A 12,906-nucleotide genomic window follows, 5' to 3' on the forward strand; every position below is an offset into this window, starting at 1 on the left:
CTCATCCCACGTGGTTTGGTAAACCTCCCAAAGTTGGAAATCAAAGCACGGGAGAAGACGAGCAGGGCCAAGCTTCTCAAATCATAGCACAGGATCAAAACCAACTTCATGGTGTCTTGCAAGATCATCTTCTCCCCAAATGTCTCCTTCATTGCCGTCGTGGCGGCAGTGGTGCCGCTGCAGTCGCCACGGAAGGGGCGAGCTAGGAAACTAGGAGAGGGCTTTTTTCAAGAAACGATGAACCTTTTCGGCAAGGAAGCGCCATGTGTTATCGGCCAGAAAAATGGGAGGAGGAGAAAAGCATGGTAGCGATGAGGGCACCAACTCCAATGTCACCGATGACATTAAAAAAGTCAGAGATGAAGAATGTTTCGTTATTTGTGCTGAACAAAAACCTAAATCTATCTTCAACATGGTTTTGATTAAACTTAATAATGAATTAATCTATTTATTTAATTAACATATACTATTTTATGAAATATTTGGGAGACATGTGTGACCATAGATTAGTTTTTTTTAGCAAGTTTATTGCGGAATATTTGTTGTTTGTGCCAGGTAAAAAAGCTAAATTTGTGCCCACCTCACAAAGAATAACGAATGAGAAGTGATGAAGGGATGCAAACCAAACTCTATTTCTGATATCTTATTCATCACTAGTTAATATTATTTAAAAAAATCCATACAAATGCATGCTTTCCTTTGGCTATATATTAAGATAACCACTTATGCTTTTATGGGAAAATTCATCACTCAAAGTTTTTGTTCTTATTTTAGATTGTCCTTTGCATTACTTGAGGTTCTTCCCTTCATTGATATTCATTTTTTATTTTAATGCATTAATTCATAGTTAAGGCCATAGAGTAACACTTATAAAGCTTATGCCACAAAAGGAAGTTATCGGCAATTTATTTTAGATTGTCCTACCATGAATGTAAAAAAAAAAAATTATAATTTATTCATATATGAATAAATTCTTACTAAATAATTATTAACAAGTAAAATAACATAAAAAAAATTTTGCATTACAATTGAAAACTGAATTAGTTTGATATATAAAGCTTGTAGGGTCACCATAGGCCTCTACAATAGTATATATATTGATAAAACACATGGTTTACTCACTAAAACCTACTTACATGCCTAGTATCTATTAGAATGCATTATAAGAAATATTTTATATGAACAAAAGGTGCAACAATAATGTTATCCCAATTTAAAGCATCAAATTAAAAGAAAAGGCAGCATATGTATATATGGTTTACAAAGATAAAAGAGTTGTAGACAAAGAAAGAGAAGAGAAAAGAATAGCCACAATTTAAACTTCAATAGTTGGAGTAGAAAGATAGAGAGCCTTTAGGACTATTTTGTTGAGGTTAATTTTAGATTACTCTCAAAATGTGGACCAAGTAAGTTTATATTACATTGTTGGGTTATATATATAGAGCGAGAATATTATATTTCTAGAATATGATAACTTGACCAATATTATCGAGAATGCGATTACCAACTTAATAGGTAATAAGCTCACATTCTAGGAGAAATGTGATTTTTTTCTCATTATACCTGTCACTCTCTGACCTACAGGCCCGGCATGCGATAATTGCCCGATAACCCGAGGAGGGACACCGATGCCACTCAACTCTCGAATCGCCACTAGGTTGACAAAACCCTAAAATGAGCAATACTAAAAAGAATATACTAAAGTAAGGAATACACGGATACATAGGGTTAGCGACAATATAATAACCTGGTAGAAGAGTTTAATGAAATATCCAAACAAACTACCATGCAAACAGAGTTTAAACACACTAGTGGATCCATGTCATTATACATCAAGTTTATGCTCAAAAGATAACATACACGACACTAGAAATGAGTAAAGAAAGAAAGATGATGAATGGCTAGCACTTCGTCTCGCCGCCATGCTAATGACCACTAGAGCCTAGAAAAAAGAAAGAGGGGTGAGTAACCTAGGTCACTCAGTGAATGTGTTAGCATAATCCTGCTAGAATGTACAAAATAATCTATATAATCTACAAAAATTAGGCTTTTACCACGATACCAAAAATATTAGAACATAATAACATATAATTGTATACATAGGTATAAGAAGACCATAGATAGCATAAGAGAAGCCTTTTTCTCAAATGAGGGTTTCAACAATCAAACTCCTGAACAATAATAATACACGAGTTTCAAACCATAAAACAAGTTACTCGTCATTAAAACAATTTACTTTACAAATAGCTCACAAGAGATAGCATCTCCAAGTTATTTTGCATAAAACATAAACTTTTTAAAACACAAAGTTTGCATCTCAAGCAAACAAGTGATGGTCTAGAAATCCCTCTAAACTTTCATCATGGCTGCAACTAGGTTCAGAGCTGTCAAGGCTCTCATATTCTTGATGTTGATCCATCTGTTCACCGTATGGTGACACCGTCTCCCCGATGACCATCCAATAAGGGTTCTACACACCCGCCTAAATTAAAAGAAAAAGATCAGCTGGTCTTTCGCGCCACCTCAAAAGGTTGGCCGCTAAATCCATCTACTGCAGTAAGATACCACCATCTAGATAATACAAACATACATCTCTCAAGAAGGAGTCCATAGCCAGAACGACATTAAAATAAAGAATTCAAAGCATTTCCACAATTACCCATGCTAGAAGCATGATAGAATGACCCAAAACCTCAAAGATCAATTCAACTCAAAATATGGTATATTTATAAACATTTTCATTTGAACATCAAGATTTTCAAATATGCTTCAAAAATAAAGAAAGTTCATTTCCAAGCCAATCAAAGCATCTATTCAATGTTTTAAAAACAAGGAAAACTTCAACTCAAGCAATATAAATATATAAGCAACATTCTAATAAAATTGTGTATATCAAAGCCCACTCATAACTCAGGCGATTTAAATTCTTAGACGTGCTAATCCTTTGTTGACTCCTTTCCTCGAGCTGAGTTCTCACCATCTAGCCAAAACACAAACACAACCAACAAATTAGAATTAAAAGAAGCAACAAAACAAATGAAACCCTAGGTTTCACTAAAGGCAAGCAACCCTAAAGTGGTCCTAGGGCTGGCTCAAAATTGGCTTCCAAGATTCCTAATGAACTCCTAAGGTCTTGAGCTTTACTCTAAACCAAAGAAATTCAAGAAACAACTAAGTTTAACCGGTGTTACAGTACTAGTACATTACTCCCGATCTACAATAAGCGCAGTTTTCCTGAAAAAACTGTTTTTGGGAATACACTTAACCAAGAAAGAACAACTAAGCAAATCAACCTCTCAAATCCTAAGTATAACAAGTAAGAAGAAGTACAAGGATAAAGCTTTTCCTAAAATGCACAACCTAACCCTAGCTCCATCCATCCTTGCAAGCACAAAGAAGCAGAGAAAAGGAAAAACAAAGAAAAGATGAAAGCTCACCTCTAAAACCCAAGCAAGAAGAATGAAAGGTCCTCTAAAGCTCTTCTTCTTCAAAGGAAACTAAGTAAAAGAGAGGTAAGAGATGAGAATGGAAAAACTTGGGAGAAAAAGGAAAGAGCTAAAATTGTAAATAAATTCTCGGGTTGCTACACTATCTGAGCTACAGTACAAACAAAATCTACATACTGGGCTAAAAATGTTATAGTAATAAGCTGGTTATAGCTACAGTATCAAATTGGTAATTATAATAATACCCTTCAAATTCAATAAAATCTCAAAGATATCAATTTTATAAAAAATTGATTGCATTTTTCAAAGATGGTGATAGAATGTCTTTAATTACTTTTATAATATTTTAATAGCTTATTTTAAAACCAGACATCTTTTATATAAAAATATACCCATTCAAATGTTTAGATGAAAATAAAAATTATTTGATATTAATTTTTTTTAAAAATATAATGTTAGAGTAAAAATTTATATTTATTTAAAATAAGTAAACTTGAGTTAATTAATATTAATAAAAATTAACTATATTAATATCAAAAACTAATTTTTTAATAATAATAAATATTTGTTATCAAACAAGTTCAAAATATTATCATTTTTTGATATATTTGACACTTATTAAGGGCATTTTAGTAAAAAATAATTTATAATGAAATATTCAAAGCTAACCAAACACCTAAATTTACATTCTAACCACGGCTTTGTTAAACAAATAAAATTTGCATATATTCTCGTCAATTTGATTTGGTAACAATACTGCTAGTAATCCTATTTCCTATAGTAATATAATCTTCTATGAATCAAACCCCAAAAGAATAATCAATTAAATAATATACAAAACTTTATCTAAACATCACTTGAACAAGTTGTTATCAATCTAATTAGGAGCGAGTTCAGCAACAATCTTGTGATCAACCAAAGATGATAAAACACAAAATACTTGATTTACAATGCGTCCTCAGCAAATAAATATCTGCCTCATGATATTCATACAAGAATTATATCACTAATCAAATTAACAAAGCATGCACCAACACAATGACATGATTGTTCTTCAAAATTAGTAAACAACTTGGGGTTCAAACTCGGCAAAATCGAGAGAACCAGATTCAACAGGAGGCATGAGATATGCAGCAATGATCTCCGACACCAGTGCCGTAATGAGAGGCACCTTCTTCAAGTTCTTCACCAAAGGATTGTCGTTGCTTTCGCCTACAGCCATGAGCTTCTCATTGATTTCAACCATCCTGTCCAATTTCCGTTTGAATTCCGGGTTCTCCACATCCAAAACAGCCGGGAAAATTCTCGCTGTGGTGCGGTTGGTCTGCGCAGATCAATGTATCACAGATAACTAATAGTGTGTTTGATTTGCGTTTAACATTGTATCAGAGATAATTTGAAGTATAAATCTCACCTCGATAATGACATGCATGTCGAATTCTTTTGTGTTAAGACCAATTCCCTCATAGAAAGCAGTCCGTTGACAATCGTTAAGGTACATAGTTACATAAACCTACAAAATCAAACATTATTGTTCAGAAAAGAAAAATTCTCCAGTTGATTAAAAAGAGATTGTGATGATTAATCTATAAGACTTACAGAGAGGCAGAAAAATCGAGACCATAATTTCGCCTTCCAGTCATTAAGGAACTGAGGCTGTGCCTTGAGTAAAGCCGAAAAAAAGTCGCCATGCCTGTTCTCATCTTGGCACCAGTTCTCAAAATACTTGAAAATGGGATAAACTTGGAACTCAGGATTTGCCTTAAGATGCCTGTATATTGTGATGTACCTCCAATAACCGATTTTTTCGGATAAGTAAGTAGCATAGAAGATGAATTTTGGCTTGAAGAATGTGTATGTCCTGGCTTTTGTCAGAAATCCCAAGTCCAATGCCAAGTTGAAATCAGATAAACCTTTGTTCAAAAACCTGAATGCATGAAAACAAAATTCAGTTTTTGCAAATTAGAGATTTAATTCAGGTCAAATTATGACAATTAGAAATCAAGAAAGAGTTTATAACATTGCATACCCAGCATGCCTGGCTTCATCTCTTGACATAAGAGAGAATATCTCTGCTACAACAGGGTTGGTTTTCTGCAACATTAACATGTGAGACATCACTAAGTACAAATCTTATTAAAATTGCAAATAAAAGGCACAAGGAATCATAATGTCGTTATCTTAAATGAGCAAGGCTAAATGCAGACAACAGTGTGGCAGCCAATGAATTACAAAACATATAAAAATAAAACAAACCTTGAGTCTTCTCCCAAGCTCCTTGTAAAGCAAGAACCCAGAGAACTCAGCAGTGCAAGATCTCTCAAGAAACTCAACAAAAATCTGCCTCAATGGCCCCTGAAGCTTATCAGCAGCAGCTTTAAACTCCGGGTTGCGAACAAAGTGAGTCTGGTTGTAGTCAGTCTTGAATTCATGCAACAGAGCTTCAAATTCAGACTGGTTCAGGTTCTTGTTGATCTCTGTATTAAAAAGCATCTCCATTTCATCAAAGTCAGTAGTGTAGAACCTTGGAGTGAGCAGTGTCTCCTTTATCCCCTTTTCGGTCCTCTTCGGCTTTGCCGGGGTGGCGGTGGAGGCCGAGGCCCGGGGAATCATAGGCTTAGGCCTGAAGCTGTTGAGCTTGGAGGTGGTGGTGGGGGTGTTGAATTTTATTGTGGCACATTTCATGGGCTTGATGAGAGAAAGCTCAGCTGCTGCCATTGTTGCTTAGAGAGTGAAGGGGAATGGGCCTGCAGATTATTTATGTGAGGATGGAGATGATGGAGTGATGGAAATCTGAGCTTGTGATTGGGTCTCATCCATTGGAATCTAATGCTTCTAATGAGATGGTGACATGTGGCACTTGGAAGTTTGGATTGATTCTCTTGGTTGGTCTGGTGACACGTAGGATTCAGAGTTTGTGGACTGGTTTCTTTTGGATGAAATTCTCAAAATATCCTCAGCAATTGTTTGAGCTTGATTTGGCATGCATTCGGTTGGTAGTAAAAGGAAATAAAATGGTGAGCTATGATTAGAATCCTGCTATATTGCAACAAGAAATCTTATTTGTTTTTTATTATTATCAACAACTAAACTAGAGATTTTCAATACATTGTTTCTACACGTTATTTTTATTATCTCAAGATAAGTGGCTAAGCTGCTAAGAAAAACAAGAGTGTGCATAAATCTCAGCAGAGCAAGTAAGAATATGATCCATTCATAGTGAGCATTAGGACTACCTGCACACCACCATTACTCAGGCTTTAGAAATATGTTTTTTGACCGTGATTCGAATTTTTACAACTTGTGAAAGATTTTAACAGAGACTAGTATACCAATAGACCATTTGGTCATTAGTTTATGCACGCTAATTGGGAGTGTATATGTGTATACATAACAGCAATTGTAGTTTGCAGGTGAAATTTTTACTGTGAAAACAACAAAGACACAATGTTTCTCTTTTATATACAGCCGGAGGAGGTTGGTAATCGATATCGACAGGGCTTTACAAGCTCCTCAAGAACCACAAAAACTGTGCCCAGGAATGATCCTGTTTTTTTTCTCTTTAATTTATGCATCTTAACTTTCAGAAGTCCAGGATAATCTGCAAATTAAGTAGCAAACATATCAACTATCTGAAATTAGGAGAATCTATGATCTCAATGTTCAACATTTATAATTCATATCCAAGTGGATTATGTAATGTATAAAGTAAAAAGACAGGTAACTTTGATTGAATGATTAGAAATATTACCTCATGGTCGTCTAAGCTCAGCATCTTGATCGAAACAAACTGGCATTTCTTGTAAGTCGAGAACTTCACTAGATCTTTCCTCAGTCTCAATCGGTTCATCAAAAATAGGTTCTTGATTTACAAGTAAAGCGAAAGGATCAGGATCATTGTTGTCTGTCCTGTTCTTATCCTTTGCATCATTATCAATGATACCATAATCGAAATCTTTCAGTATGCTTGGAATTTGGCTATTGTTGTCAAATGTTAGCTTGTTGCCTATATCCACATTGATTTTTTCATTTGGGTTGATAATATTCAAGCTGAATTTAGGAGTGCTAGACTTGAATGTTATTGGATCTTCGAGCACACTTGATCGGAAATCATTCAATGAAGGTGGCATTCTTGAGAAAAATATATCGATGAAGTTCCTGAACAATCCCCTGTTATATGGATTCACCTTCTTATCATAATGGTATCGGAAGTTCTCATAAGTTGTCTGTAGCATCGAAAAGAAGACAGGGATATTACAAAACCAGATATTCGGAAAAGCAAAAAAATATTTTTTTTTTCTGATTGAAGATACCTGATTTGTGATGATTAAATAGAGATGAAACACTGTCAAACCACCAACAAACCAAACTGCTAAAAATGTATAGATGATGAGCACAAGGGACAAAACCTCAGCGCTCATTGACCTCCAAAGGGAGGAATAAAATTTCCTTTCTTGAAAAATATTCATCAATGAGAAGGTGAAGATGTAGATGCAAAGAAATGTTGCTGATGATATAAACATGAAAAAGAACCGATAATTTCGCTGCAATAGTAATAACAAAAAGATCATAACTTCAAGTAGTCCAATATTTGAAAGGCACCAGCTAAGTAGAAGACGCTGCAAGTAACTTACTAGACCTATGCACTGACCGACCCATGGGCAATGGTGATCAAACTTCATAACACAATTGTTGCAGACTGAACAATGAGAAGCACGTGGCGGTCGATAAAGGAAGCATGTATCGCAGTATTTTACTTTAACAATAAAACCATTGACAGTAACATCCTTTGTTCGGGGAAATCTCAAATTCGGTGTCCTTCCACTGACCCATTCCATGGATGGAGTAGCTACATCAAAGTTTTCATCTGGATCCAATGGTCTAATACTTCTTGGTACTATACCTGGATCCCGACCAGAAGTTAACAAGAGAAAAATCATATCCTGCATCATTAGCAAGCCATAGAAGCCATCAAATTGCATGGAAGGAGAATGGCACAAATCATATAAACAAGGATTCAATGAATCATACTCACTGCTACTGTAAGAAATATTGTAAATACTAGTACTGGATATCCAAGTATTTTGCTATGCTTGTCAGCATACTCATCATGAGCAATCTTCTCAGATTTGTGGATTTTAGCGATAACTTGGCATGTAAATACTACAGAAGGTCCAGCTATAAGAAGTATTGTAAGCGGTAGAGAAGTTACATCTGGCCCGAATATTAGTCTACCACCACAGTAAAATCTCTGAGAATGATACAATGTAAAAAATGTTAAAATGTGCCTATAATGTAACACAAGATTTGCAATGTGTGTGTATATATATAAATGGTACTTTGTTTTGCATTCTGCATTCAAAATTTATGAACAGATACAAAGCAAAACTATCTATAGCAAGATAAGGAGTCTAGTTATTAGAGTTTTGTTTCAAAATGCACAAAGAAGTTAGGGAAGAAGAACCAACCATTCAAGCTTATCGCTTATTCTAGAAAAAATAATTGGAAGGTAATCCAGTTTTCTTGTTTTCAATTAGAAGGTGAAAGTGAGATTAATTAGCAAAGGACGGAAATCAGGGGGAAAAGAAACAATTCCCTTTAATTTCAATTACATTCTTGTATTTTTTTTTCATCCATTAATAGAACCCAATTTCATTCAATGATAAATTGGGAACATATCCATCCAAGAGAACAATATTTTCATTTAACAATCGTTGGCTTTTGTTGGGTGGGGGAGGGGGGGGTTGTCTTGAAATGCAACAGTGAAAATTGCGGAATTTACCGCAGCAAAGTCACTGTAACACTTGTACTGCAGCAAAAACACTGTTTACTTACGGGGTTCATGCGCCCGCATACACCCCGTGAAACTCACTGGCGATCTTGTGCGGCCCGTATGCAGCCCGCATATGCTGCAAAAAACCTTCAATATCTTCCTTGAGGCTTCAATGCTTCTCCCAAGGGTTCTACAAGGCTTCAAAGCTTCAAAACAACTCATAAAATGCTATCAAACCCCCCATTCATGTTAGAATGAGATGAACAAACATACAACAACACAAGAAACGATTTTTAGCGTGCAAACCCTACAAATTGAGGGAAAAACCACGGGACTCCTTAGAGCCTCTTAATCATGTATCCACTAGGTCAATAATGAATTATAATGGATCTTCTCTAGCTAACTAGAGGTTTACAAGCACAAGGACAAAGGCATTCATGAGAGAAGAGATCTCATTGACAAACATCATCATCATCATCAAGATGGCTAACAAACAACAAGTATTGGGAAATAGAAGGATCAAACCTAATCAATTGGTAGTGCTTCTTGCAAGGAGTCTTCTCCCGGAGTTTGAGTGAGATCCGGCGAGGTTTGGCCGTCCGATCTCCTTGCCCTAGCCCTCTCTCACTTTTCTCCCTCTTTGTCTTCTCTCTCTCTCAGAATGAACCCCTTCTACCAAGCATAACCAATTCTCATTACCAAGGAATGAGAAAAATTTCACCTTGTAAAGTTACCTCTTTGCCCTCCATCTTCTCCACTATTGACCAAGCTTCATTATTTTTTTTCATCATGGGCTTGGAGCCCAATTATTCATCCAACCCAACAAATGGGCTGGACCCCAACAATTCTCCCCCTCAGCACCATTTGGGAGGTTCTACCAATCCTGCTCTTTCCCGACATGCTTCAAGCTTCTCCTTGGATAATGCCTTGGTGAACATATCGGCCCCATTCTCACTAGTGTGTATCTTCTCCAAGTACAACTCTTTAGCTTCAAGAACATCTCGAATCCAATGATATCTAACATCGATATGCTTGGACTTCGAATGGAATGTTGAATTCTTGGAAAGATGGATGGCGCTCTGACTGTCACAATAGACAATACACTTCTCTTGTTGCATACCCAATTCTTCAAGAAACTTCTTCATCCACAAAGCCTCCTAGCAACCCTCAGTAATTGCAATATACTTAGCTTCTGTGGTGGATAATGCAACACACTTCTGCAGCTTTAACTGCCAAGAAACAACTCCCCCTGCAAAAGTCATCATGAACCCTGAAATTGATTTTCTGGAGTCCACATCGCCTGCCATATCTGAATCTGTATACCCATACAAAATGGGTTCACCTTTACCAAAACACAGACATACCCGGGAAGTACCTCTTAGATACCTCAGTATCCACTTCACTGCAGCCCAGTGCTCCTTTCCCGGATTTGAGAGAAATCTGCTCACAACACCAACAACATGAGCAATATCTGGCCTCGTACACACCATGGCATACATCAAACTGCCAACAGCGGATGCATAAGGAACTCGGCTCATCTCCTCTTTCTCTTTGTCACTTGAAGGACATTGACTTGAGCTAAGTTTAAAATGACCTGCAAGTGGAGAACAAACAGCCTTGGCTTCCTTCATGTTGAACCTCTCAAGAACCTTGTCAATGTATTTTTCTTGAGACAACCACAACTTCCCATTCATCCTGTCACGGGAGATTTTCATACCAAGAATCTGTTTAGTTGTACCTAAGTCCTTCATAGCAAAAGACTTGCTTAACTATCTCTTCAGGTCTTCAATCTTGCTTGCATCACGACCAACAAAAAGTATGTCATCAACATAGAGTAGAAGAATAATGAAGTCATCATTTGAGTGTTTCTTCACAAACACACAATGATCAACTAAACTTCTATTGTACCCTTGAGTCATCATAAAGGAGTCAAACTTCTTGTACCACTGCCTTGGCGCTTGTTTGAGTTCATACAAACTCTTCTTCAACCTGCACACTAGATTCTCTTTTCCCTTGACTTTGAATCCTTATGGTTGCTCCATATATATTTCCTCCTCTAGATCACCATGAAGAAAAGCGGTTTTCACATCAAGTTGTTCCACCTCTAGGTTTAGACTAGAAGCTAAACCAAGCACAACTCTGATGGATGACATCTTCACAACTGGAGAAAATATTTCTTCAAAGTCAATACCTTTCTTTTGACTCAACCCCTTCACAACCAACCTTGCCTTGTACTTTGGTTGTGAGCTATTACTTTCAGTCTTCAACTTGTACACCCACTTGTTCTTTAGGGCCTTCTTGCCCTTAGGAAGCTTCACCAAATCATAGGTGTGGTTCTCACACAAGAAACTCATCTCCTCCTGCATGGCTCCAAACCACTCCTGCTTCTTCTCATGTTGTATAGCTTCCTCATTTGTTTCTGGCTCTCCTCCATCACTGAGCATAACATATTCATTTGTACTGTATCTACTAGAGGGATGACGATCTCTAGTAGATCTTCTCACTTGGGTCTCAACTGGTGGTGTTGGAGATGCTTCGTCAATTTCTTCAACTGGCTCTACATCTTCAATTGGAGGAACTTCACTTCTAACAGTCTCATTACCATTTTCTTGGACATCTCCCCCTTGAGCTGAACTCTGTATAGGTGAAGGAACTGGATCAACACTAACAGGAATCTCAACTGAGGGACTAGAGGTCTCACCCTGCTTATCAAGATCAGTAATTTGGTCTTCTAGAAACATAACATCTCTGCTCCTGACAACCTTCTTGTTAACTGGATCCCACAATCTGTAGCCAAACTCCTCATGACCATAACCCAAGAAAATGCACTGCTTTGCTTTGTCATCAAGCTTGGACCTCTCAGCTTTGGGAATATGAACAAATGCCCTGCAGCCAAATACTCTTAAATGAGTATAGGAGATCTTCTTCCCAGTCCATACTCTGTTCGGCACATCACCATCTAGAGCTGTTGCTGGAGAAAGATTTATCATGTCTACTGCAGTCCTCATAGCTTCCCCCCAAAAGGACTTAGGAAGCTTTGCATGAGAGAGTATGCATCTTATCCTCTCTTCAATTGTTCTGTTCATTCTCTCAACCACACCATTGAGCTGAGGTGTCTTGGCTGGAGTCTTCTCAAGCCTGATCCCATGAAGTCTACAGTACTCCTCAAACAGCCCTCTGTATTCACCACCATTATCTGCTCTCACTGCCTTCAACTGTTTTCCTGTCTCCCTTTCAACCTTGACATGGAGATCCTTGAAGACATCGAGCACTTGATCTTTGGTCTTCAAAACAGTTGCCCAAACCTTCCTTGAATGATCATCAATGAAGGTCACAAAGTAATGTCCACCCCCAAGTGTTTTGTCCTGCATAGAACAAACATCAGTATGCACCAAATCAAGAATATTTGATTTCCTGGATGGGGGATGAGAATGAAATGCCACTCTATGTGAATTCCCTGCTAAGCAATCTACACATGTTTTGAGAGATGTCCCTTGCATGTTCGGTAGAAGATTCTTCTTGGAGAGAAGCAGTAGCCCTTTCTCACTGACATGCCCAAGTCTTCTATGCCATAGCTCAATGCTTGCATCTTTCTAAATTGCATTCAACTCTCCTATGTGTAACTTAGCTTGCATAACATAGAGTGTGTTTGCCTTATTCCCTCTAGCAATCACTAGGGAACCTTTG

At 37.1% G+C, this 12,906-nt stretch overlaps 2 protein-coding genes across 2 annotated transcripts; both read right to left on the reverse strand.

Moving 5' to 3' along the window:
- Positions 1-4,338: 4,338 nt before the first annotated feature.
- On the reverse strand, positions 4,339-6,187 carry LOC120265531 (magnesium-protoporphyrin IX monomethyl ester [oxidative] cyclase, chloroplastic). The gene is made up of 5 exons (XM_039273467.1): positions 5,703-6,187; positions 5,476-5,540; positions 5,046-5,373; positions 4,861-4,959; positions 4,339-4,770 (listed from the first exon to the last, which is right to left on the reverse strand). The coding sequence occupies exons 1-5, from the start codon at positions 6,162-6,164 to the stop codon at positions 4,507-4,509; spliced, it is 1,218 nt and encodes a 405-aa protein (XP_039129401.1). The 5' UTR covers positions 6,165-6,187; the 3' UTR covers positions 4,339-4,506.
- A 1,011-nt stretch (positions 6,188-7,198) lies between these two features.
- Positions 7,199-9,968, reverse strand: LOC120265233 (probable protein S-acyltransferase 4). The gene is made up of 5 exons (XM_039273114.1): positions 9,954-9,968; positions 8,482-8,697; positions 8,081-8,389; positions 7,760-7,990; positions 7,199-7,672 (listed from the first exon to the last, which is right to left on the reverse strand). The coding sequence occupies exons 1-5, from the start codon at positions 9,966-9,968 to the stop codon at positions 7,199-7,201; spliced, it is 1,245 nt and encodes a 414-aa protein (XP_039129048.1).
- Positions 9,969-12,906: the final 2,938 nt, after the last annotated feature.

This window comes from Dioscorea cayenensis, chromosome 7 (assembly GCF_009730915.1).
Source record: "Dioscorea cayenensis subsp. rotundata cultivar TDr96_F1 chromosome 7, TDr96_F1_v2_PseudoChromosome.rev07_lg8_w22 25.fasta, whole genome shotgun sequence".
Taxonomy (NCBI): Eukaryota; Viridiplantae; Streptophyta; class Magnoliopsida; order Dioscoreales; family Dioscoreaceae; genus Dioscorea; species Dioscorea cayenensis.